The sequence below is a fragment of the Sceloporus occidentalis genome, unplaced genomic scaffold (assembly GCF_023333645.1).
Source record: "Sceloporus occidentalis isolate IW3139 unplaced genomic scaffold, rSceOcc1.0.p SCAF_4, whole genome shotgun sequence".
Classification (NCBI taxonomy): Eukaryota; Metazoa; Chordata; class Lepidosauria; order Squamata; family Phrynosomatidae; genus Sceloporus; species Sceloporus occidentalis.
The window spans coordinates 20,764,270-20,786,937 of NW_028316984.1; the positions used below are offsets into that span (position 1 = coordinate 20,764,270).

Sequence of the window (22,668 nt, forward strand, 5' to 3'; positions counted from 1 at the left end):
CCTTCTTGGACTATAATTCCCTGACTCCCCTTATCGTGCTCTTGGAGAAAGTAATTTCTCCAAGCTTCATTAAGCAGTACAATTTCTTCCATATTTTCCCCCAGTGGCACTGCAGTGGGTAAGGTAATTTGAGAGCAACGGCAAAGTGGCACCACAAGTTATATCAACGACAGTTGCTGCCTTTCTAAAATGCTGTAGGTCCAATACTGCCAGCTTACATGCACTGATCCAAAATAACTTCCTACTACTTTCATATATTTAATACCCTCCAATTGAGAAGTCTCACCAGCATATTAAATGTCATGAATCATTTGGTCATCATTGACAAACATCTCTATGCAAGAAGAGGACTCTCCCCTTCAAAAATCCACCTGGTTCCACAGCAAGACCCACATCACTGGGATAACACATGATGAAGCAGAATTACACATGAATACAAAATGTATACATATTATACAAACACGTATTATATACCACATGTAAGACTACAGAGCTCTGTGTTGGCAGTCAAACCTGGACAAAAAGCATGAAGGCTCCATGGTGCACTGCTAAACACATTAATGTGAAGGCTGATTTGAAGTTGTGGAAAATGACATGATTTAAAGATTAAGATATTATCATCTGCAACAAACACATCAAACCAATGTTTTCCTTTGTCCCTCTTTGTGATCAAACTTCACAGAAATCATGCATAGTAAATCTGTTTCCACTCCCAGGAATACAAAGCATGCTAGCCCCCATCGAAAACAAAGTGAAGCATGGTTAATCCTTTTGATTTTAATCGGCTGACATCCAGTTAACTCTTGTCAGATTGTGGTGGATGTCTTTATTATTTCATTGCTGCCTTTGACAGCAATCAGAAGAGTAAGTAAAATGTAAAATGTGGTTATTCATTGTTCTAATAAAAGTCTTGGCTTTTTTTGTAAAGGTTAGCAATTTAGGATATTAGTGTTTATTCGCATAGTAGTGTTGTCTCTGTCTCTCTCTGATAAACAAAATGTACATAACTTCTGGCAGACAGCTTTCATGTAATAACACTGATGGGCAACCAGAAGTCCTCCAAATTTTTTAAGATTGCCTCTCACCACTTTGAGCCAGGGCTGATAGGAATTGCAGTCCAGCATCTGGAAAGCTATATGTTGCCAATGTCCCTGATGCAAAATGGAATAAGTACTTTCTGTACCGTATTTTTACCAGATAAATATGTTCCTGCAAACCGCATCCATGTACAAAAGGTGTGCCACAGACTTAATAATATGCTACAACTTAATGGAAAGACAGATCAGCAGAGGAAACCTCAGAAGGGAATACCAGTCTGAAGTGGAGTAGAGAAGGCAGACACACACCTTTCAAAAGGATAAATGTCAGAAAGTAGAGACTCCCTGCAATACTGTGATTCTAGGCAAGTCTCTTTAAACCATAACTATTGCTAAGCCATTGCTGGAGTGCTGCATTTGTCAAGGTAACAAGAATGGGGAAGAGAAAACGCTTATGAAAGACACCCAGCAGTTGGTGTTTTAATCCTCATACCAGCCAGTTTTCTCTTACACATCACCACCCTGCACTGATCCCATCTAACAGATTCACTTCCAACTCTGGAACCTGGTTAAATAAGAACCATTTATAAAGAGGTAGAATGGAAGAGGTTTTGGCATCCCCATGTCTGCCTGCCTGATCTCTCCTGCAGTTTTCCAGTGACATTACAAGAGAAATGGAGGGTTGGGGAGTGCATGTTATGCCAGAGGATTTTAGAGAAACTTGCTTCCATTTAAGTGGAGTGAGCCCTCCACATTCACTGGGATAGGGGCACAGGACCCCCATGAATGTGGAAAAACAGCAAATAAAAAAGCCCCCGCTATTTTTCTTAACCTAAGATAACACCATTCTAGGAACCTCTAGGTCCTCCAGTGCACTTTCTGACACACATTGACTATGGAGACATATGGGAAGACCTAGAAACTCCTAGAGAGAACTTATTAATTAAACCCACGAATAATCAAAGCCGCAAATGCGGAGGGCCAACTGTATCTTTAGGACCAAAGAGTGACCATGTATTTGTTTTACACTCACACACATAGCTCCCCTCCCCCCCCCCACAGGCACACAAACACAACATTAAGAGACACATCACTAGGCATAAATTATTTTTGGAAGTAGACTCTTTTAGTTTATACTTTGAAGCTACTTATCTGTGGGAAAGAATCCTCAGATAATCTTTGTACAAAGGCAGATACATCATATTATGTCACATAATATACATGCTGTATAAGTGATTTTACACACACACACACACACACACAAAACCAAAAAGCACAAACAAACAAAAAAACAGTTCATTGGTATTTAATTTAGTTGTCACTTTTTATGCCAGCAATTGAAATTTTGTCAATATTTTTATGTCCTACTTATCGGGCTAAATGCATCTTTGGTTCTACTGACAGCAGCTCTACTGAATTATAAACAGTTGTGTTTAGATCTAGGTACAGCAAACAATGGATTATTATTTTAATTATTAATTTAATACTGAATACATTATTTCATATTTCTTTTGAGAAAGCACATAAGTAGGTCAAAAGGCATTAGAAGTATTAGAAAAATGGTCAGTTGGCCATAGCCAGGTGGTTGTTTAGCTACCCTGACTCCCTTTTTAAGTCACAGACCTATTTTTTAAGTTAAACAAATTAGTTCTATCATGTGCATATAAAATAATGTTGATGGCTGCGACTGTCTGCCCTCACTAAAAGCCAGTTTAGGACCAAGAAGGGCCATATTCTAAAAACAGTTTTCAATAATGATAATGCAATCCAGTCAAGTAATGGAGCCACTGAATTCCGCTTGCTTGGCATTGGCTACAAATCAGGGAATTAAAGCATTGCACATAGATATTGTTACATAATACTGAGGGGAAAAACATGCTTCTGCCTTCTCAAGCAATTCCATACTCAAGTCTTACAGACTGTATCCAACATTTCTGCTCCATGAATGGAGGTGTACTTATGGAAGGGGTCCTTTCTTGAGTCCAGTGGCATTGTGAATAGAAACATCTTCCTTTTTTGGAGGATGTTCGATTTGGTCCAACATGTTTATTTGTTGACTCTCAAATGCGAGGTGATTCATTAGCTACTTGAACATGAAGAGGGGCTGGGCAGGGACATTATTCTGGGAGACCTCTGCACCCATTTAAGGGAGAAATACATATAGAAATTTCCCACACTTTGCTTTCTGGTCTGAAACTCATGTAAATTTGAGTTTGTCAGCTTGAAACTTTACTGACATTAGAAACCGTCTGAAATACAGTACACCCACTTCATATATACACTTACAAGAAACCATTAACGTAATGCCCTCAAATAGCTCCTTTAATTAAATTACCATTAAAAAAAACCCTAATTCAAGCTATAATCCAACACCAATCTATACTCCTTGAAGTATTAAAATTATAATAAACTACCTTTATAAACCGTCTGAACACTTCCCGGTTATCTTTGGTATTGTTATTATACTGTTTTCATTTTAGAGTTGCTTCTACATCTATATGTTGAAATTCAGTGTTGTGTGAAAATTCTATTGCTCCCTTAAAGTCTTAGCTGACCTCTATAATGAGCTGTTAGCAAAACTGATGCACATAACAATTTATTTCAGTTTTTCCTCACAGACAGCAGGCAAAAAAATCTAATCGTAATCATTTCACATTCAAACTAGGTTTCTGAAAGATTTTTAAAAGAGATACACCACTTACAGTACAATAATCTAAAGTACATGCCATTATTTCAATAGGGCTTATATCCACTGTAAGTGAGTTCAAGATTGAACCTTTAGATAAGTAGAAACCTCAATGTATGTATTCTGTGTACTATAAGAACAGTGATTTTGTCCTAAAGGAAGAGAGACAAGTGTGCTTTATAGAATCTGTCTTCTTCAGCCTGGTGAACTACAGCTCCCACCACACCAGCCAGCGTGGCTAATAAAAGCTGTAGTACAACACACCTAGAAAATTTCCAAACACCTCTGCCTAAAGATTTAATTACAATCCTCCTGCTTTTTTTGTGTTTCTTCTACTATTCAGCCACTTTTTAGCCTTGAAGCAAATTTGCAAAAAGTAGTGCTTTATACTTCATAAAATTGTCAAAGCAGGGCAATGACATATAGGAATATAGTACACTATAATAAATTACCAATGATCTATATGAAACAGCTTTTAAAACTATACTCTTCTCACAAGTAAAAAACACAAAAGAAGTCCCAACCAAACAACCATTTTTTAAAAAAGAAAGCATTTTGCAGAGGTCAGAATTCTCCTGTTCAAATGCTACTACTAAAGTGTTGTCATTCCCCATCCCATCACATAAGGACCTACAATTGATCTCAGATACGTTTTCACTTAGAACTACCACTGTACAGAAAAATGTGGCTGGCAGTTGTGAAATGTACACCCAAAATAAATAACTATAAAGGCATGTAATGCTTTGCTTCCTCTTATTTATTGTTCCCTCTATCTCATATACCCTTAAATCAAACTATGGCCCCATTCAGACAGGGCAAAATAAAGCAGCTTCGGGTCACTTTGGAGATATGCTGTTTCAATGATGCATGCGTACTAAGAGTCCAGAAGCTGTGCCAAAGCTGTGCTCTAGTCCTTAAGACTGGATCATGGCTTTGGCATGGCTTCTGGACTCTTAGGATGCATGCATCATTTAAACAGCATACCTCCAAAGTGACCTTAAGCAGCTTTATTTTGGCCTGTCTGTGGGGGGTCCATGTTAGTGCACTATGACTCTTTGTATGAAGCCTTCTTCCTCATGACACACTAACTACCATAGTTAACTACAGCACCCATCATACTTTTGGGTAGGCATTATGGGATTTAGTCCCAAAGCCTCCAATAAGTAAACACCACTGTACAAAAGAGTACATCTACCAGGCAAAAGAATTACTTGGCCATTCACTGAAATCTCCTTTTCCCACACCCTCATCTCACATACCTTTTGCATATGCAAGCTCAGACTCAAGAGGAAAACAAAACCCCAACCTCTATGGCAATCTCTCATTATGGACTGGCTTTAGATGGATCACACACACACCATCATTCTTCAGTTTCTTCAGTCCAGTTTTCAGGGGTAAATACCTGTTTCATCTACCTCAGGATATTTTATCTGTTTTCTCTCTAATGCTGCATTTAATACTCAAAAAAAGTTTTCATTAAACTGGGAGCTGAATTGTGTTTTGCGGAAATAAATCACAATAGCATGATATGAAGAGCATCATGCAGCTCTCTCCACTTCTGGTATGCATGCCATTCAGTCGCATGCATTAGCAAGCCAGCATGTGACAGTAAAACAGTGCAACAGAGACTCTTCCTGAGAAACCATTCTGAGTGGAGAAAGACAATATGATAGTAATGCAGCTTGCAGCAAATAATAAAAATGTTCACCTAAATCAGTGGTCCCCAAACTATGCCCTTTAAGAGATTTTGGACTTCAGCTCCCAGAAGTCTCAGCCATGTTGGCCAATAGTCTAGGATTATGGGAGCTGAAGTCCAAAATCCCTTAAAGATCACTGATCTAAATAATATACTGACTTCTTCAAATTCCTGACCCTTTCAGTGTAGCATGTCTGCAGGCCTATTATACACAATTCAGATTTGTCAGACTAAGAAGGGTTAAGGGTGAGAAACAGAGTTTTAAATTTATTTATTTATATCAAATAATTGGAAAGAGCTGGCTAAAATGAAGACTATGTAGGTCAGTATCTGGGTGTTAAACTGGAAATTTTGCTGCTGCTTTGGGGGTGGCGAGGACACACCAGCAACTTTCCCCTGTCTCCAAAGACATTCACATATGAGGACAGCTTAGGCAGTGTGTTTGTAAGAACTGTTATTCAAGGGGGAGGGGGACAGTACCTAGCTGCAAATACCTAATCTGTGCTCTTGTGAATAAGAACACTGGACAATGGCCTTTATCATCTATAAGTTACAGTGAATGGTAGCTCTCTGGTGATGTTGATGTTCAGGTCAGCAAGCAAGGAAACTCAACAAATGACCAAAGCCTTGCTTTTACAATGGTGATTGCTGACCTAAAGATATTTGCCACATTCCATGCCAAATGGCCAGAAAGTTCAGTTGTCTTGATTTTCAGGTAGCCATTATATTTTTCTAGGATTATTACAGCGACAAGTGAATGCCAACATCTATTAAATCTTTTCTCTTTCCTCTAACATCTGTGTACCTGTGCATGCACAAACACACACTCAGTATATTTAGTGCTGAATTAGCTTGTTGCTTCTGCTTCTGGTATAGTTACAAAAACAACATATACTATTATGCCAATTTGCATATCTGCCTGTGGAAATTGTGCTGCTGCTCCAACATAACTGAGAAAGTTCAGAGATGTGATTGAAATATGATCAGAAGATTAAATAAATTTGTGGAATCTTTCAAGAGAAGGCAGGATCAGAAATCACATGGAATCTTGAGTGTTATATTCAGTTTCTCCTGATGAAATCTGGCTGATCCGTTTGCTTGAACCCCATAATTTTCGAGAGAGTTGGCCTGCGCGCATCTGTTCAGAGTAATTCAGAGAAACAAAAAGGAAGGAGGGAAGCGGATAAAGGGGATAAATTAAATAAAAACTTCAGACGATTCTGGAAAAGCATAGACAGCACAAGATACACCGCACATGTACAAACAAAAAGGCAATTTATTCTGGTAGTGTTTCAACACATGGAAAATTCTGGAGCAAACCAACAAGCAAAACAATGTGGACGTCTCTGTTGTACGTTATAACTGTTACGAGTCACATTGTCAAGTGGTTTTATAAAGACTATGCGTGCTATTTCTTAAAATGCTCTGCATTCTGAAGAAAGGGGAATTGAGGCTATTTTGGTGCTTTTTGAATTACGTTTAATAATGCAAATAGGGAAAAGGCACCATATTAAACATTAATATCCATGTAGGGTTGCAGTTGCAAGTGAATGTAATAGGAAACAAATCTTGCTAAACACAATGGGACATATTTAGACATGCACAGGACAGTGCTTAGAGAGAAAACAAAGCATTTGACAATGTTTTGGGGTGGCAAAGGTTGGAGAGGAAAACAAAATATGATTCTGCACAATAGCAATGGGAAAAGGAAAAGGAAAAATTGTCATGGTGCCAATTAGATACACACATTTAAACTGATCTCAAGTGAAATAATCTGTGCATAACAGAATCTATTATGAAATTAAATAAATAAATAAGAAATGAGAGACTTTGCCTACATCCACAATGGCCCGGTCAGGCTGGTGCAGTTAGAGGCACATGACTTTCTGAGATCTTAACAGCACACAGAATCTTTTTGGCAAAAATGTCATTACGTAATTGCTAACCAACACAGCAGTGCAGTGCTTGGGGGCTTTTGACTCTCTCAGAACTATGGCTTGGGCCCATTTAGGTTTTGGATCAGAGGCAATCAGTGCAAAAAAACGTTCAGAAATTTAAAAGTGCTTGTCTAATTCCCCCAGTGTGACACTTCAGAAACAAACTGCAAAAGTGTTAACGTGCTCATCAGGAAAAAGCGCAAGAAAATTCTCCGTTACTTCCTGGCCTCTTCTGATGAAGTCAGTGCAGAGGTTTGCTGGAGTTAAGAATATACTCTCTGAGGCTTCACTGTGAAATTAGACGTTTTCCCACAGAAGATGTTGGTTAATTCCATTGGTTCAGAAAGCCTAAATTTGCATCTTTCCTCAATGGCACTGGAGGACTTTGGCACAGTTGTTCTAAGAAAAACTTTCAGTGAGACCCTTTTGTGCAGTAGGGCTAAAGTGCAGGCCTAGTGAACACTGTGCAGTGGATCCATGCATCCAACAACTTTCTATTCACCATCCAATCCTATAGTAGCATTTGCCCTTTTCATAGGTGTAGCAGCAATCAATATTTAATTACGTTTTTAAAGATCAAACCTAAAACAATTAAACAAAAACCAAAAGAATATTCCAAAAGTAGCCCCAAAGAGTCTAATTCAGTGTTCTTCCCAAGGCCTAATGTCATGAGCTGTAAATAGTGACAATGTGTTAGTTTTTAGACCGAAATTGCTTTAGGACAGACAGCAATAAGGAAGTTCAGTTGGTTACTCAAGCAAGCAAGCACCAGAAAGTACCATTAACATACCCAGCTTAAGCCAGCATGATCTGTACATTAGTCCAGGCACACATGAAATTTCCCCACACTTTCCGCTTCTATGCTCTTTGCTTCTAGTAAGGGGGGCTCTGTTAAAAAGAAACTACAGGAATATATTGGGAATTATTTCTTCCCTTTGGGAAGCTCAGGATTGCTCTGAAGTTTGCCCTGCCAAAGAGGCGATCGCTTGCTCAGCTGGAAAGCAGAAATAAGCGAGCTTCCCACTGTGCGGTATAGCAAGTTCTTGAGGGTAGGTTTTACCTCGGCTGGTTTTCCAACACCAACGATAATCAACTTGCCGTCCTCGAGGCCCACCAGAATATGACTGAACTCTTTGGTAACAGAGAGACAGCGAATAGGTAGTCGCATGGCTAAGGGGGAGACGCTAAGGCCCAAGCTGAAACAAAGAAACCAAACATCCTATTACTTTATAGCAGGCAGAAGAACTGTGCTGAATGTGTATTTTGTGGAGACAAGTCAGAAATATGGAGAACAGTGACACTGAACAAATGCCTGGCATAGAGGTAATATATGTCTGAAAGAATAATTTTTAAGATGCAAATTCAAGTTTTAAAAAATGAGGAACAGCTTTGTTCAATGTACAGTTACAAAATGTTTTATTGGCACTATTGTTGTTATTTGTCTATCTTGCTTGTAGCCCTCCTTTTCCCCACAATTGCCATGTAAAGTGGCTTACAATATGGCTGAGAAAAAAACAGATACAATTGTAAACTAAGTCATAATGCTAAAGGAAGAATTAAAACAGCAACCAAATTGACAGCCATTTAAAAGCATACAAAAATGTGATCAGGTTGGCTCTAAAGTTGGGTCCCCACTCACACAACAGGGCTATCTTGAGCTCACTGAAGAAAAGGCAACATAGAAATGTAACTAATAAATAAATTACATATGTTTCTATTTTAGTACTTTAATCGCTTTAAACATAAACTGTGTATTCTGCCTGAGACTCTGACTGGTTCTTTCTGAGATATCAGACCATCTGACAGATGTTTCTGTGTAAACGTTGCCTGGTGTCTCAGGACTATAAATCTAGAGCCACTGATCACTGGATAATCCCAGACCCCAAGGCAAGGATGCTATGAAGAAATACTATTTTCAAGCTTTTCTGTTACCTGTATAGGTCTCTTATGGACAGGAATCCTTGCACACTCCCCATTACAATATATTCTCCAGTCACACAGAGATCTGACACTTCCTCCTTCAGGCTCTCAGAGCCCAAATATTTTCCATTCACAGAATAGAGGTGGAGTGAATTCTTGTCCTGTTTAGATGAAAGATAAAACATGTCTACAGAGGGAAGGGTGGCTATGGCATTTTCACAGAGCAAACAGAGGTAGCTGATCCTCTTATGGCAATATTAAATCTTATCTGTTGTCTCTATGCAATTTCAACATATGAGAAAGAAAAATATCCTCTCCACACCTCAGTGGAAGCAGTGGGGGTGTTTTGTGATCCCCTCCATCATACATAGAACAGAGAGTATGAATGGACACCTGTGTAAAGTATTTCTGCTCTACAGGAATCTTTCACCTCTTTTTGGAGGCAGGCAGATCATTCTGAGTAGGGTGTATGGTGAAGAACCTTTGGCCATGGGCTTACCAGAAAGCAAGAAAGTTCCCTCTGGCTTGCCAAATCTTTTGCAAGACCCATCCACCTCCCCTCTCCAGTCTCATCCTTGCTAGTTTTTCTTCAGCTCACTCTAACAGAACAGGCTGCCTTTTTGTAACACTGAGCTAGAATCTGATGGCAAAAGGAGGGGAGCTTTCGGACAACAGTGGGTGTCAGAAAGGGATGCCCCAGCCCCTGACATCTTCTGCCCCCTAGAAGGAAATAAAGTCCCAGTGACTGAACAGTTCCCACTCCTGCTGTATGTAAATGCTGAAGCAGCAATGTAAGTAGCTCATCACACATAGTCTAACCAAAGGAGAGAACTTTCCAGGTATTCCTCACTGTTGGCTGTGCTGGCTCAGGCTGCTGGGAATTATGGCCCATCAGAATGGCCTTATGATTTCCAGTGAGGAAGTAGGGAGAAGGAAGATACGCAAATGTGAAATCAAAGCCCTAGACTACAGCATGTGGAGAGTTTTTACAGCTGAGGGCTGTGAGCCAGGTCTAAGGTGTTGGAGAGGGAAGGTTGACCTGAATTCTTGGGATCGATCAGGCCAGCAATCTAGCAGTTCACCTTCCTTTGGACTGCAACCTAATCATATCACAATGCACCAACACGCGCCAGTTTGTGCTAACTTCTGTACATTGCAGGCATGCATCCAAAATTCTTTGGAAAGGGTGAAGGACAAGGCAAGGTCTGCAGGGAGAGGGGTAGGAAAGAATGGGACTAAGAACATTCAATGGTCACAGGCAGTCTTATTTCTGAAGACTTCAATCTCTCATCCTACCCCAGGAAAAACAAGTTAGAACACATGATTATAGCCCTTTGTGAGATTTGGCTGACTTAATACTGTACCTTGAGAGATGTCTTTCCTTCTAGGCTTGTGTGAACGACTATGTATCCTTCCCAAGATACAGCCAGATTTGGAACAGTGAGCAAGAGGGAACTCTCACAAGGTGGTCTCAGAGTCCTCATGTACTGACCTTTCCGAATAGTGTGAACAATCACAGTTCCATCCTATCGAAAATAAAGAAAAGAAAAGCCCTGACCCCAACTGTTTTGAACTGTTTAATTCTAGCAAATGTACGGAACATATATGAAATTGTATTTCACAATGCAATCATATGAGAAGTGATATTATAAAAACATCTAAGAACATCATGGGGATGAAAGTCGCTCTGTTAAGCAAAAGCAAGCCAACAAAAGATACACAAGCAAGGTCTGCTCTAACAGATTATGTTCTGACATGGAGCAAGGCAGCCTAAACTGCAGCTTCAAAGTGTGGGACGCCTTTGCTCATGGGGTCTCAGGCTATAATGTTTTAGGAGGGAAACTATAGCTTTTTAAAGATAGTATTTGTAATATTGTTTTATGATAAGTAGGGTTTGCTGCTGTTCCTTTAAACAACATCAATATAGGAGCCCTGGTGGCGCAGTGGTTAAATGCCTGTACTGCAGCTATTCACTCAATACCACAAGGTTGCGAGTTCAAGACCAGCAAAAGGGCCCAAGCTCGACTCAGGCTTGCATCCTTCCGAGGTCGCTAAAATGAGTACCCAGACTGTTGGGGGCAAATTAGCTTACTTGCTAATTAGCTTAGTTGCTGTTCACTGCTATGATCTTTGGAATAGCGGTATATAAATAAAACAAATTATTATTATTATTATTATTATTATTATCATCATCATCATCATCATCACACATCCCTACCTATTTCTCATGGTACAAATATACTGTAGCTTTCAAAAACATTCTACAAATTTTATTGTTGGTCTTTTCTTTAAAAAAACAAAACAAAGAAAGAAGGCTGGAATAATAATTTTATAATTAAATATAAAAAAGAGAAGGAAAATATCCCCATGACTCCACTCCAAAGTTGTCATATTTTGGACCTATAACATACAACACTATATATCAGGGGCAAAAAAAACACAATTTGACCCTGCCCTCTTCCCTGGTCCCACTTTCTTTGTAAACTCATAAGACTGCTTACTTGGAAATTAGCGTGTTCACTATGTTCAGTGGGACTTACTTTTGGAGAAGCGTGCATAGGACACACAAATGTACAGTATGGGACGTACTCACAGTCATAAAGGGAAGGTCAAGAATGAATCAAGTGATCTTAGCCAATTAAAAAGCAAAATGAATAGGCACACTGGGCATATAAGCCCATTGGGGAAATGTTATATAAACTGACCTTGGCTCCTGAAACCGCCATGTCCAGTTCTGTACTGATACCAACACAAAAGACTTCACTGGTATGTCCGTAGAGAATCTGCAAAGGTTTAGGGGCCAAACCTATAGGCACTCCTCCCTGTTAACAAACATTAAAAATAACTATTAATAAAAACGCAGAATAATTAAATAAACATACATGTGTCTGCTTCAAGCCAAACACTCAGGTCACTATTTCGTAAAAATTACTACAACATAATATTTTGTTTTAACAGCATAAAGTACTGCAGTCTTATTTCTATGGCAGGTGTTGTTGCCCAAAGCTTGCCAGCAAAGTAGCAAGATCCAAATTCTAAAATGCACTTAGGGCATGGTTTTACATCACCATGTAAATAGGGAGAATAGAATAGAAAAGGTGGTTCATTTCCCCCCATAAAGCTTTTCTATCCAGCAGTGTTTTTCTAATACTCTCTCAACTGCCACCTGAGCTCTTAAACTGGAGGCATATCCAGCTGGAATAAATGGCCTTAAGTAGTTGGGTGGGTGGTGGGGACACAGGATCCCAAATGTAGAATGGGATAGCAGCTTAAGAAGGAACCATTTATAAAAGTGAGTTACTTGTAACTGATTCCTTTCTCCAATAACTGTGTCTTTAGACCTTTGCAGTTTATGGCTGTGGATCCAATTTGTCACATCCATCTTATGTATATTCCTTATAGGAAGTGCCAAAGTGTGAAAAAGAGACTTCATCTCCAAACGTGCAGCAGAAAGCTCCAAGGAATTATGTCCAATCAATATACAAAGCAATTCTTGTGGCACTTTAAGAAAAGCTTTCACCCAGTAGCGCCTACTTAACGTGTTACCTACATAGCTCTCTGGCAGGAGTCCACTGCATAACTCCAAGTGTTCTGAGACACAACTCGCTTCTTTACGCTGCTTATATTTCTCCACAATTCAGAAAACACATGAACACTCAAAAAACATGAACTGCCTTTTAAATAATTTCATCTGAAGCTCACTCATCTCCTTGTAGCTTAAACTATCAAAAATAGTGCCTTGCAGCATTTCCAATCCACAGCAGCTTGCTTGCATGGGCTTTGTAAAGGTTAACTTACCTGTTGAACTATCTGCCATATCATGCAAGTGGTGTCCCTTGAGCCAGAAATTAAATGGATTCCGCAGAAGTCCATAGCTAGGCATGTCACAATATCTGAGGGGCGGTGGGGGCAGAGGAGAGAAAGCAATTAGAGTTCAGGTATCCTTATTACTGAGTTTTTCAACATCTTATTTCAAGAGATGGGATGTGTGGTAATTTTTACAAAACAGAACCACAGTTCAAAATTAACAAAGCAACATGACAATGCTGCCACCAAGTTAAAAAGTATTCTCTTCAGCAAACGCTTTTATGTGCATTAATTTAATTAATTTCACTCTCATATATTCCCATGGACGGAGATGTTCCAAATGGTCTGAGCACATCATTATTTGTGGTGATACGTAACGCAGCCTTCATTTTCAGACACAGCATGCCTCTGAATCGCAGTTGCTGGGGAACAAATGGGGTGAACCGCAGCTAACAGGGTTGAAATGCCAAAATGTTTTAATTAGCAGGAACAGTGACACCATCAGCAACTCCATCAGACATCCCTATTGCTTCTCAAATGAGCTGAAATCCTCACAGTAAAGGAAGAAAAAAACAGCTTTTGCCCAAACAACACACACAAAGAGAAAGAGAGAGAGAGAGAGAATGTGTGTGTATATGTACATTCATACGGATACATAGTTGTGAGCCATCACTGTCATAATGAAAAGCATTTTAGGGTGACTTTGGCACCAATTGGGCAATTCAGATAATTTTACAGAAGGACTGCTCCTCCTAAAGTTGGAAGCCTGCCTGCATTTTTTTTTTTTTTTACTTTCCTTGTGATGTGGGGTAGCTATGGGAGTGCCTTGATGAGCAATAGCAATAGCAAGTATATTTCTATACTGCTTATCAGTGAACTAGCACTCCCTAAGCGGTTTAGCCAATTGCCCGCAACAAGTTGGGTAGTCGTTTTACTGACCTGTGAAAGGATGCAAGACTGGATCTTGGAGCCCTTCTCTAGGATGTTGTGGCTGCAGCATTTAACTACTGCGCCACCAGGGCTCCTGATGAGCACTGGTCCTTCAAAATTTACCACTAAACCACTGCTCTATTGCCTTCATGCCCTGTTTGTAGACTTTCTAGAAGCATCTCGCTTGCCTTTTGGAGAGGCCACTGAACCAGACAGATAGCATGGAACAATGCTTGGAGCAAGGATGGGAAACCTGTGGTAATGTAGTACCATTCTCATCTTCCTTGACCACTAGTTATGTTGGGTGTGGTTAATGGAGATCTAAGTCCAACAATTCATGGAAGGCCAGAGATTTTCCAGCCCAAGAACTTGAACTTGGGAGACCCACCTTCATACTAGAACTTGGGAGACCCACCTTCAAGGATGGGAAACCTGTGGTAATGTAGTACCATTCTCATCTTTCTTGACCACTAGTTATGTTGGGTGTGGTTAATGGAGATCTAAGTCCAACAATTCATGGAAGGCCAGAGATTTTCCAGCCCAAGAACTTGAACTTGGGAGACCCACCTTCATACTAGAACTTGGGAGACCCACCTTCAAATCTACATTCACTAGATGATTAAGAGCAGCTACTTAGCCTCAGTCTAACAAATCCACCAGGTATGCAGTGAGGATAAAATAAGGGAAGGACCATACATTTCATCTTCAGTTCCTAGGAATAAAGGGGATGGATAATCCATCATGGCTCTTGTGGTGGTGGTGGTGGTGGAGGAAATAGTAGTAGTAGTAGTAGTATGCAAATGTGATGGATGGCACTAAAATGACTTATTTATGATTTTTAAGTCACAGATGTCTTATCCTTAGCTTAGGAGGAACAACCAGAAACATTGACACTGTATCACATTATTAGACAACTTTCTTTGTGTTTTACACATTTGACAACATAAGGGGCTTCTGTTTTTTGACAGGCCAGAGAGAGCACACCCACACAATCCATTCACTGGTGATCTTTGCTCTGAATCATCAACTAGAATGAGAAGAATTAGCAGAGAAGGCAAAACGGCCCTGCACCGCAAAAAGGCAAAGGCAGTTTTAATTCTCTGCATCAGAAAATACCCATTCAGTGAGCACCTTCTTTTGCCATTTATGCTTTTTGTACTACTCTTGCTAGCTAACCAAAGCCACATACTGCTGCTACTGTTGTTGTTGTTATAGCAGCAGCTTATATCTCATTTATATTCTGCTTTCTCCAAAAAACTGGGACTCCAAGTGGTTAATAAAGATTAAAACAAATACAGATAAAAGCACACATGAAGGACATTGGTTCCCTTTATGCAAAATGACTTACCCATATGCCTAATATGTTGTGCCATCAACTTCCCCTTGGTAAGTGAGGTCACTCGGATACTATTATCCCAGTGCCCTCCACTGAAAAGCAGCTTTGCATCATGGGACACCACAAACAACTTGGGTGTGATCTCCAATCCTGGGGCAAAAGGGCCGCTCACACATCGCTGTGTCCTACAAACAATGGCTTATGTTAAGATCTGCATTTGTTAAAATGTAGAACTTTTACTGACACTCCTCAGGTCAAGCAACAACACTGAAGAATACATGGAAATAGAGTATACTGAATGCATCTACCGATGTACCAGAGACAATTAAATTATGTACAAATAAGAACAGTAATTAGCATGTATATTTAAATCGGATGGGAAGCATGCAGCCTCCAGATATTGTTTAACCGCAGCCCTGCAGCCTGACCTTGCAAAGCCAATAGTAAGAAATGCTGAGAGTTGCACTACAACAACATATGAATGGCTACATGATTCATTCTGATCGTATACAAGATCAGAGCCTAAATTTAAACCAGAAACATGTGACCCTCCAGATATTGTTGAACAGCAATTCTCAGAATTTTTCCCCACTGACAATGTTGGCTAGGGCTGATGGGAATTGTCATTCAACAACTTCCGGAGGGCTCCACACATTCACAGATCCTTATGCAGATTATCTTGACAACAACTCTTTGAAACAGGCCTATATTATTCAGCATTATTTATTTTATTAAAATATTTCTGCCCCACCCCGTATCATGAGATCTCAAGGCAGTGTACACGTAAACTCAATATCAACAGATTAAAATAATTTCACACAATAAAAATCATTTAAAGAGACTTAATAAAACCCTTTTAAATAAGGTAGCAAGTAAAAAACACATTGAAAAGATTAAAATGATTTCAAACCATGTCTATAAATATTTGGGGCAAGGACCCAAAGGCTTTAGTGAAGAGCTGTGTTTCTATTTGGTGCCTAAATAAAGCCAGTGTTGGCATGAGTTAGGCAAGCCTCCAAGGAGAGAAAGTGGGCCCTCTCCCATGTTCTCCCACAGTATATTGGCTTCAGTTATGGGACATAGAGGAGGGCTCCTCCAATTGGCCTCAGTCCTCAGGCATGTAAATTTTGGGAGAGGTACCCTTCAAGTATCAAGATCCCAAGTTGTTTCAGCTTTAAACGTCTTGCCAATACCTTGAATTGTGACTGGAAGCATTACCAATTTATTGTTAAAGACCACCAAGTTAATTTATACAGACGAACTGAGATCTGAACTGGAAACGTGAGTGCTTATATTTTGCTGTCAGTTCTTATCTGTTGCATTAAACAACCTTTCAAAGGCTTGGTTCAGAGATGACACAGAAGTACAGTGGGGTACAATATAACCAAGGGGTGATGTAAAAAAATCCTTGCGATAAACAAACAAAACATCAGGCTGATAAGCAATAATCTACTGACCCCAGAGTAACTTGTTAGCCTGTGCATTTCCTTACAACACCACCTCTTCTGCATCTGGCTTCAACAAAGCTCCAATGGTTTTTTAAAAGATGGTTTCCTGCGATGTTGGAACTTGGAAACCATGGTTTAAAGACATCTTCCCAGCTGAGGTATGAAACCAGAATCAGAAGAGCATTGTGGGTACATGCTGTCTTCCTTTTGATAAATTATCATTTATAAGATGGTTATGTTTGAATAAGGACAAAAAAGTCAGCACTCACACACAATTGCAGGCTGCTCATCATTTATGGCTGATTCTCATATGCATACATGCTTCCTTCAGGATCTCACCATATTACATCTTCCAGCTGAAGTGTCTCAATTCCCACTATTTAAAACTGTGTGCATCTCACATGACATGAAGCAAATTAGAACTCCCATATTTATTTAACAGATTAAAAATATTTTCAGTGATTAAAAAAAGTGAATTGGGCAGCAGTTGCTGTGTATTTTAATAATGAATTATTTTTAATACAAGAATTTACCCGGATAAAAAAAAGGCTATAAATACCAGGTGCCATTTTAAAAAAGGGAATTATTTTCTTTCACATACAATTTCTTAGCACTAACCATGCTGGGTGGGGCTGATGTAAACTGTATGCTAAAACATCAGGGATGGTGTGTGTGTGTGTCAAGGTTTGTCTCCCCTGGCTTAAAGCCTATTTTCAGTTGAAATCACAGTCACCCAGAGATTTTTAAAATTGTATGCAAACACATACAATACACATACTTTTCATCTCTTCCTTTTGATAAAGTGGGATCTAGTCCATCAATCCTATCCCACAATAACTTCCAGAGAATGAAACTTTTTTACTCACTTGGGATTTGTCACAGTTTGATCTCTGAGGAAAGTGAAATAGTTGGAGATATTTCGATCATAAGGTAGCCACCCATGGGTTCCAATAACACAGTTGACACTCACAGTTATCTTCAGAAGGACATGTTCAATGGGAAGCAGAGAAGCCATTAGTGCTTAAATAAAAAGTTTAATGAAAATATAGAATCATTTACTGACAATGAACAAGTATGAGCACAATTCTTCCTTTTTCTCTGCCTTTTCCCTCCATTTCTCCTTTCATTGTGAATCTTTAGATAAGATTATGTGCAGACATGTGCCTCTTAGGTACAGCAACTAGCTACTGTACCAACTGTGAAATAATAAATAATGACTTCCAATTTCTCTTTATAACTGTGTATTGGATAACTGTGTATTAGTTCTTCCAACACAAACTTTTCTGCACTTCTGACTTACCAAGGTTTCTGGGCTCCCCTGTGACATGAAAGAACGGTACTGATTCTTAGGGATTATGGCTTTAACAATGGGTATCCCATCACTGATCCCCTGAAAGAGAAAGGGACAGAAAAACATTTCTAGTTGACCACACTAAGGCATGGGACAATGGCTGCAAAGGGAGCAAAGAAAGAGCAGGCACAGGTCCACTATGCCTGGGCCCAGAAGCAGATGAAGGGCCCTCCCTCCATCCTAGCTGCTGCTGTCCTGGCTGCAGAGGGAGAGAAGAGCAGCCAGCATTTGCTGGACTTAATCGCCTTCCCCACTGCCATCAGCTTTCCCATTTGTGTCATGTCTTCATTAGATTGTAATCTCAACAGAGGACTTTCAAATTAGCAATTTGTAAGCCACTGAGGGCCTTTGTGGTTGAAGGGGAGGGTATAAATAAAATCAGCCCCTCAGTTGCTCAACTGTACATTTCCAGTGTACAATTCCATTTAATGGCCACTGTGGACACTCAACCACAGGTTCTTTCAAATTAACATGTTCAAAATGGGTACTTGTAGCTTCCACCACTGGTGAGAACCTCCACTTTAACTTCAAAAACTAAGACTAGTAACAATATCGACATGTGGACCAATAATCATGCTGATTCAGGCACCACCTGAGTGAATGGCATGGAATAAACAGGAAAACAGGGATAAACTGAAAAAAGTATGGGGAGACTATGTTAGGAGTATTCTTCGAAGAAGATATAATCAGTTGAAGACAGCTTCAAGCTGCTACAAGGGCATGGTGTTTTGATGGCGCATGCCTCCGGAGCACCTGGAAGTTGCCTCGAGACCAGGCCACCTATGGCAGACCAAAATCGCCCTAAAAAGAGGCATATCTTTTCCGCTCTTATTTGGGCTGGTGGCAGAGCGTACCTTTGGGAGTGTGGCATGTTTGTTATGGTCTCGAGGTGCCTTTGGTGGGAGCAGCTTGAAGCCACCCCTTTGTGGTCTTCTGTTTCAGCTCATAGTCTTTGCTGCATAAAAAGGAGGCATGGAGAAGGAGAGGACCCAAAGGAAATCTTGCTATTTGTTGTTGTGTGTCATTTCTGACTTATGACGGCTTTAAGTGAATCTATCATGGGGTTTTCTTTGTTTAAAGGAGGAAAGGAAATCTAGTGGCATCTTAAAGACTATTTTAAATTTTAGCATGAACTTTCATGGGTATCAGTCCAGTTCTTCAGATGCAATACAGAGGGACACTAAAGCCTAAAATTATTTAGTTTATTTTATACAGTTGTGGGAGTGGGATGGAATATAAGAGAATCCAGAAAGATGCAAATCATGACCGTCACCCTAAATCTTCAAATGACGGTATGCAATTTTTCAGATCTTTTCAGTGATCAGTCAGTGTTGATCTGTAAAAGCAACTGGACTTTGCTGTAAAAAATACATTTGCAAAAAAACAATTAAGTGTGGAAGAAAATACAATTTCTGTGCAGAAAATTATGTATTTTGCACAATGCACACAGCAAAAAAAAAAAAAGGTTTCTCTGGACGGTTGAAGGGGCAGTCAACACAGATGTGGGGTTCTTCCCTCACACACCTACTGAGGCAGGAGTCTAAAGTTCTTTTCAGTTATAAATGTTAACTCCTCTCTATCATACTTCAGTTCTTAATTTCCTGTCTTGCAGCTAGTAGACGTTTCTCACTGCTTTTCCTTTCTCAAGCTGCTTTCAATACTAATCTTGAAATGTGAAAAAACATCAAAAATATTCCCAAACTCTCATCATCTCACCTGGCACTTCACTGCAAGAATGAAGTGAACATCTATCTCTCCAGCACCCTAAGCTGACCTACAAGAGATTCTAGCCTTTTACATAAATCATGAGCAGTGGCATACCTAGTATACCTAACACCCAGTGCAAAGCATTTTTTAATATCCTCTCTTCAACACCCTTTTTGAGGTCTGCTCAAGCTGCTAGCAGGATGGGAAAGGAAGCTGACTCGCCTTCCTGCCTGTTCATACCCAGAAGGTAGCCACTTCCCAACAGAGCATTGGGTGACACCCCCCTCTGAGATGTCACCCAATACAGTTTCCACTCCCTGTACCCTCCTATGTGACGCCCCTGCCCATGTGCATCCTAATTCACTGGCAAAATAATCACTGTAACGTGCAAGACACACTCCAAATGGGATTAGAAGAGAAGCTAGTGTGGAGTGGCTGAGGACTCTAGCCATCTGTACGTTTCCAAGCACCGAAGGCCCAGGGTGTGGCCTTCCTGGAGAGCTCATACTACCCATCATGAGAAGGCTGGTGAAAGCTCAGGAAGTGGTGGTGGAGGTGAGCCACATGTGGTTACCCGTGGAGGCACATCTGCCTACATGAGGCACATCTTTCTGGAGACCAGCCATTCATTTAGCTAAGGCTTAAATTATAGCTGATATTGTCAGCTGTTACCTCAATGAAGAAGGACTTCAACTCAGGGAGATGCTGGAACAGATTAAGGGTAGAGTTTTCACTTTTGGTTTGCCTCTGCAGCACTTCCTCGGCAGAAAGTCTTGCAGGATGAGGCTCCTGGGGAAAATCACAATTATTTAAGCTTAAATCTAGTCATGAATCCCAACTAGAATAAACCAGCTTCTTCAGTCTTTCAGATATTCTAGCTCCAAACCATTTAAGACTTTATAGATCAAAACCGCCACCTTGAATTTAGTTTGGAAGCAAACTGGAATTGGCACAAGAGTAGTGATACATGGTCTCTAAGGCACAAATCAGAAAACAGTCTGGTCACTGTATTCTGCATTCAGTTGTAAGTTCTAAATACACGGCACACATTACAGTAGTTTTAACTGGGTGATTATGAAGGCATGAACTATTGTGGCCAAATTCTCCATCCTTCTTTCATCTCAGGTACATCTGGTAGGAACATAGGAGAGGGCCTTCACAGTGGCTGCTCCTAGGTTCCAGAACTCCCTTCCTAAAGAGGTTAGACTGGCATCCTCCTTACTTTCTTTTTGCAGACAAAGACTTTTCCATTCCTACAGGCATTTAATGAGTGATTATATAAGGCACACCTTATACAATGTGCTGAACATTCCTAATTGTTGTGCTGGCAGTGTATGTGTGTGATAATGATGTACAGTGTGGCCACGTCATACGCAGGGATGCTTTACGTGGCTTTCAGCATACGCTGAAAGCCACACTGGGAGAATTTGCTTTATGCGGGGGAGTCCGGAACGGATCCCCCGTGTAAAGAAAGGGCAGACTGTATGTTTTAATCTGGTTTTAATTTTTTTATTATTTAATTGTGTTCTAATGTTTGTATCATGTGGATATTTAACTTTTCTTTCTTTCTTTTTTACTGTAATTGTTGTAAGCCACTTTGAGTACCCTATCTGGGAAAAAGGTGTGATAGAAATCAGCCAATCAATAACAGCAGTAAGGGACACAGCTGGCATACCAGCTGAAGCTGGACAAAGACACTCCTGGCTCAGCAGCCACATGGTCTTTGTGTAGTAGTTCAGAGATTAGCCTTTCTTTTAACTTGCACTGTAATCAGAGGTAAAGTTATGTCTAACTTTGATATCATTTACCACAGTTTCCTTCTGGACTACTTCTGTGACTTGAGTACAGGAGCATAATTTTATTGGGTTCTAGTACTATTTGCAGACTTTCTACCAGAAGAGAGCACTGGGAACCAACTGTATAGGATTCTGTTCTGTCTCCCATGTTGTTAGCCACCCAAGGTCATAAGAATGATGAAATAAATAAATAAATAAATAAATAGTGTATGTCCAAGCAGAACTGGGTTGTTGGGGTGACAAGGGCCCCCACATCAAGCACTGAGGCCAGTGGCTTAGAGAAACCAAACACTTCAAGCATGAAAGTCATCCTACACAATGCAAGGGCAGCATGAAGCACGTACACAGTAACCAAAGAACTCTAGTTGGCTCACCACTTCCAACTCTATATATGGCAGCCAGAACCTGAGTAGCTTTCTGGATGATTCCCACAGGCATCGTCCCATCTGCCCACAGTAAGAGCAGAAGCAGTCCCAGGCTCTCCTGCCTCTCTTTCACTCCTCCTTCACAGAAGGCAAGTAATGCCAGAACCACAAAACTTCATTGTTACACTAGGGTCTCTCTTAGCCTACCTGTTTCACCTGCATTCTCTGCTGCTTCCAAAGCATTTACCTTCAACAGCTGACAAGGTGTCTGTCCAAAATTGTTAATCATCCCTTCCAAAGCTTTTCTTTCTTTCTCATCAGTCAAGGCATCCAGATCTACAGCTCCTGGAGATGGCAGGAAGATAGGGCATATTATATATACTCAACTATAAGTTGACATCATGTATAAGTCAAGAACAGGTTTTGGGCCCAAAATTATGGATAGGTCAATGGTAAAACATGGAGGCTCCTTCAGTGTGTGTATGTGTGCGTATGGCAAGAGAAACTCTCACTGAGGCTTTTCGCTTCATTGTTTCAGCAGGAGAGGGACTCTTAAACAGCAATATCAATCTATCACCCAAGACTCTTTCTGCATGGCTCCAGAGAGATAAACTCCTCTCGGGGAAATCTGAAAGAGCTGCTATCACATTAT

General features: G+C 40.2%; 1 protein-coding gene across 1 annotated transcript in view; it reads right to left on the reverse strand.

The window, feature by feature from the left end:
- Positions 1-4,714: 4,714 nt before the first annotated feature.
- LOC149313575 (neurobeachin-like protein 1) overlaps positions 4,715-22,668 on the reverse strand; it is a 120,287-nt gene continuing 102,333 nt past the window's right edge. Inside the window, exons 44-54 of the mRNA XM_089519364.1 lie at positions 22,264-22,361; positions 20,528-20,644; positions 18,098-18,187; positions 17,664-17,773; positions 15,362-15,534; positions 13,075-13,169; positions 11,982-12,098; positions 10,641-10,802; positions 9,289-9,437; positions 8,417-8,552; positions 4,715-6,557 (exon numbers count right to left, since the gene is read on the reverse strand). Of these exons, the coding sequence (XP_089375490.1) occupies positions 6,456-6,557; positions 8,417-8,552; positions 9,289-9,437; positions 10,641-10,802; positions 11,982-12,098; positions 13,075-13,169; positions 15,362-15,534; positions 17,664-17,773; positions 18,098-18,187; positions 20,528-20,644; positions 22,264-22,361 (1,349 nt within the window). The 3' untranslated portion in view covers positions 4,715-6,455. The remainder of the gene's footprint in view (positions 6,558-8,416; positions 8,553-9,288; positions 9,438-10,640; positions 10,803-11,981; positions 12,099-13,074; positions 13,170-15,361; positions 15,535-17,663; positions 17,774-18,097; positions 18,188-20,527; positions 20,645-22,263; positions 22,362-22,668) is intronic.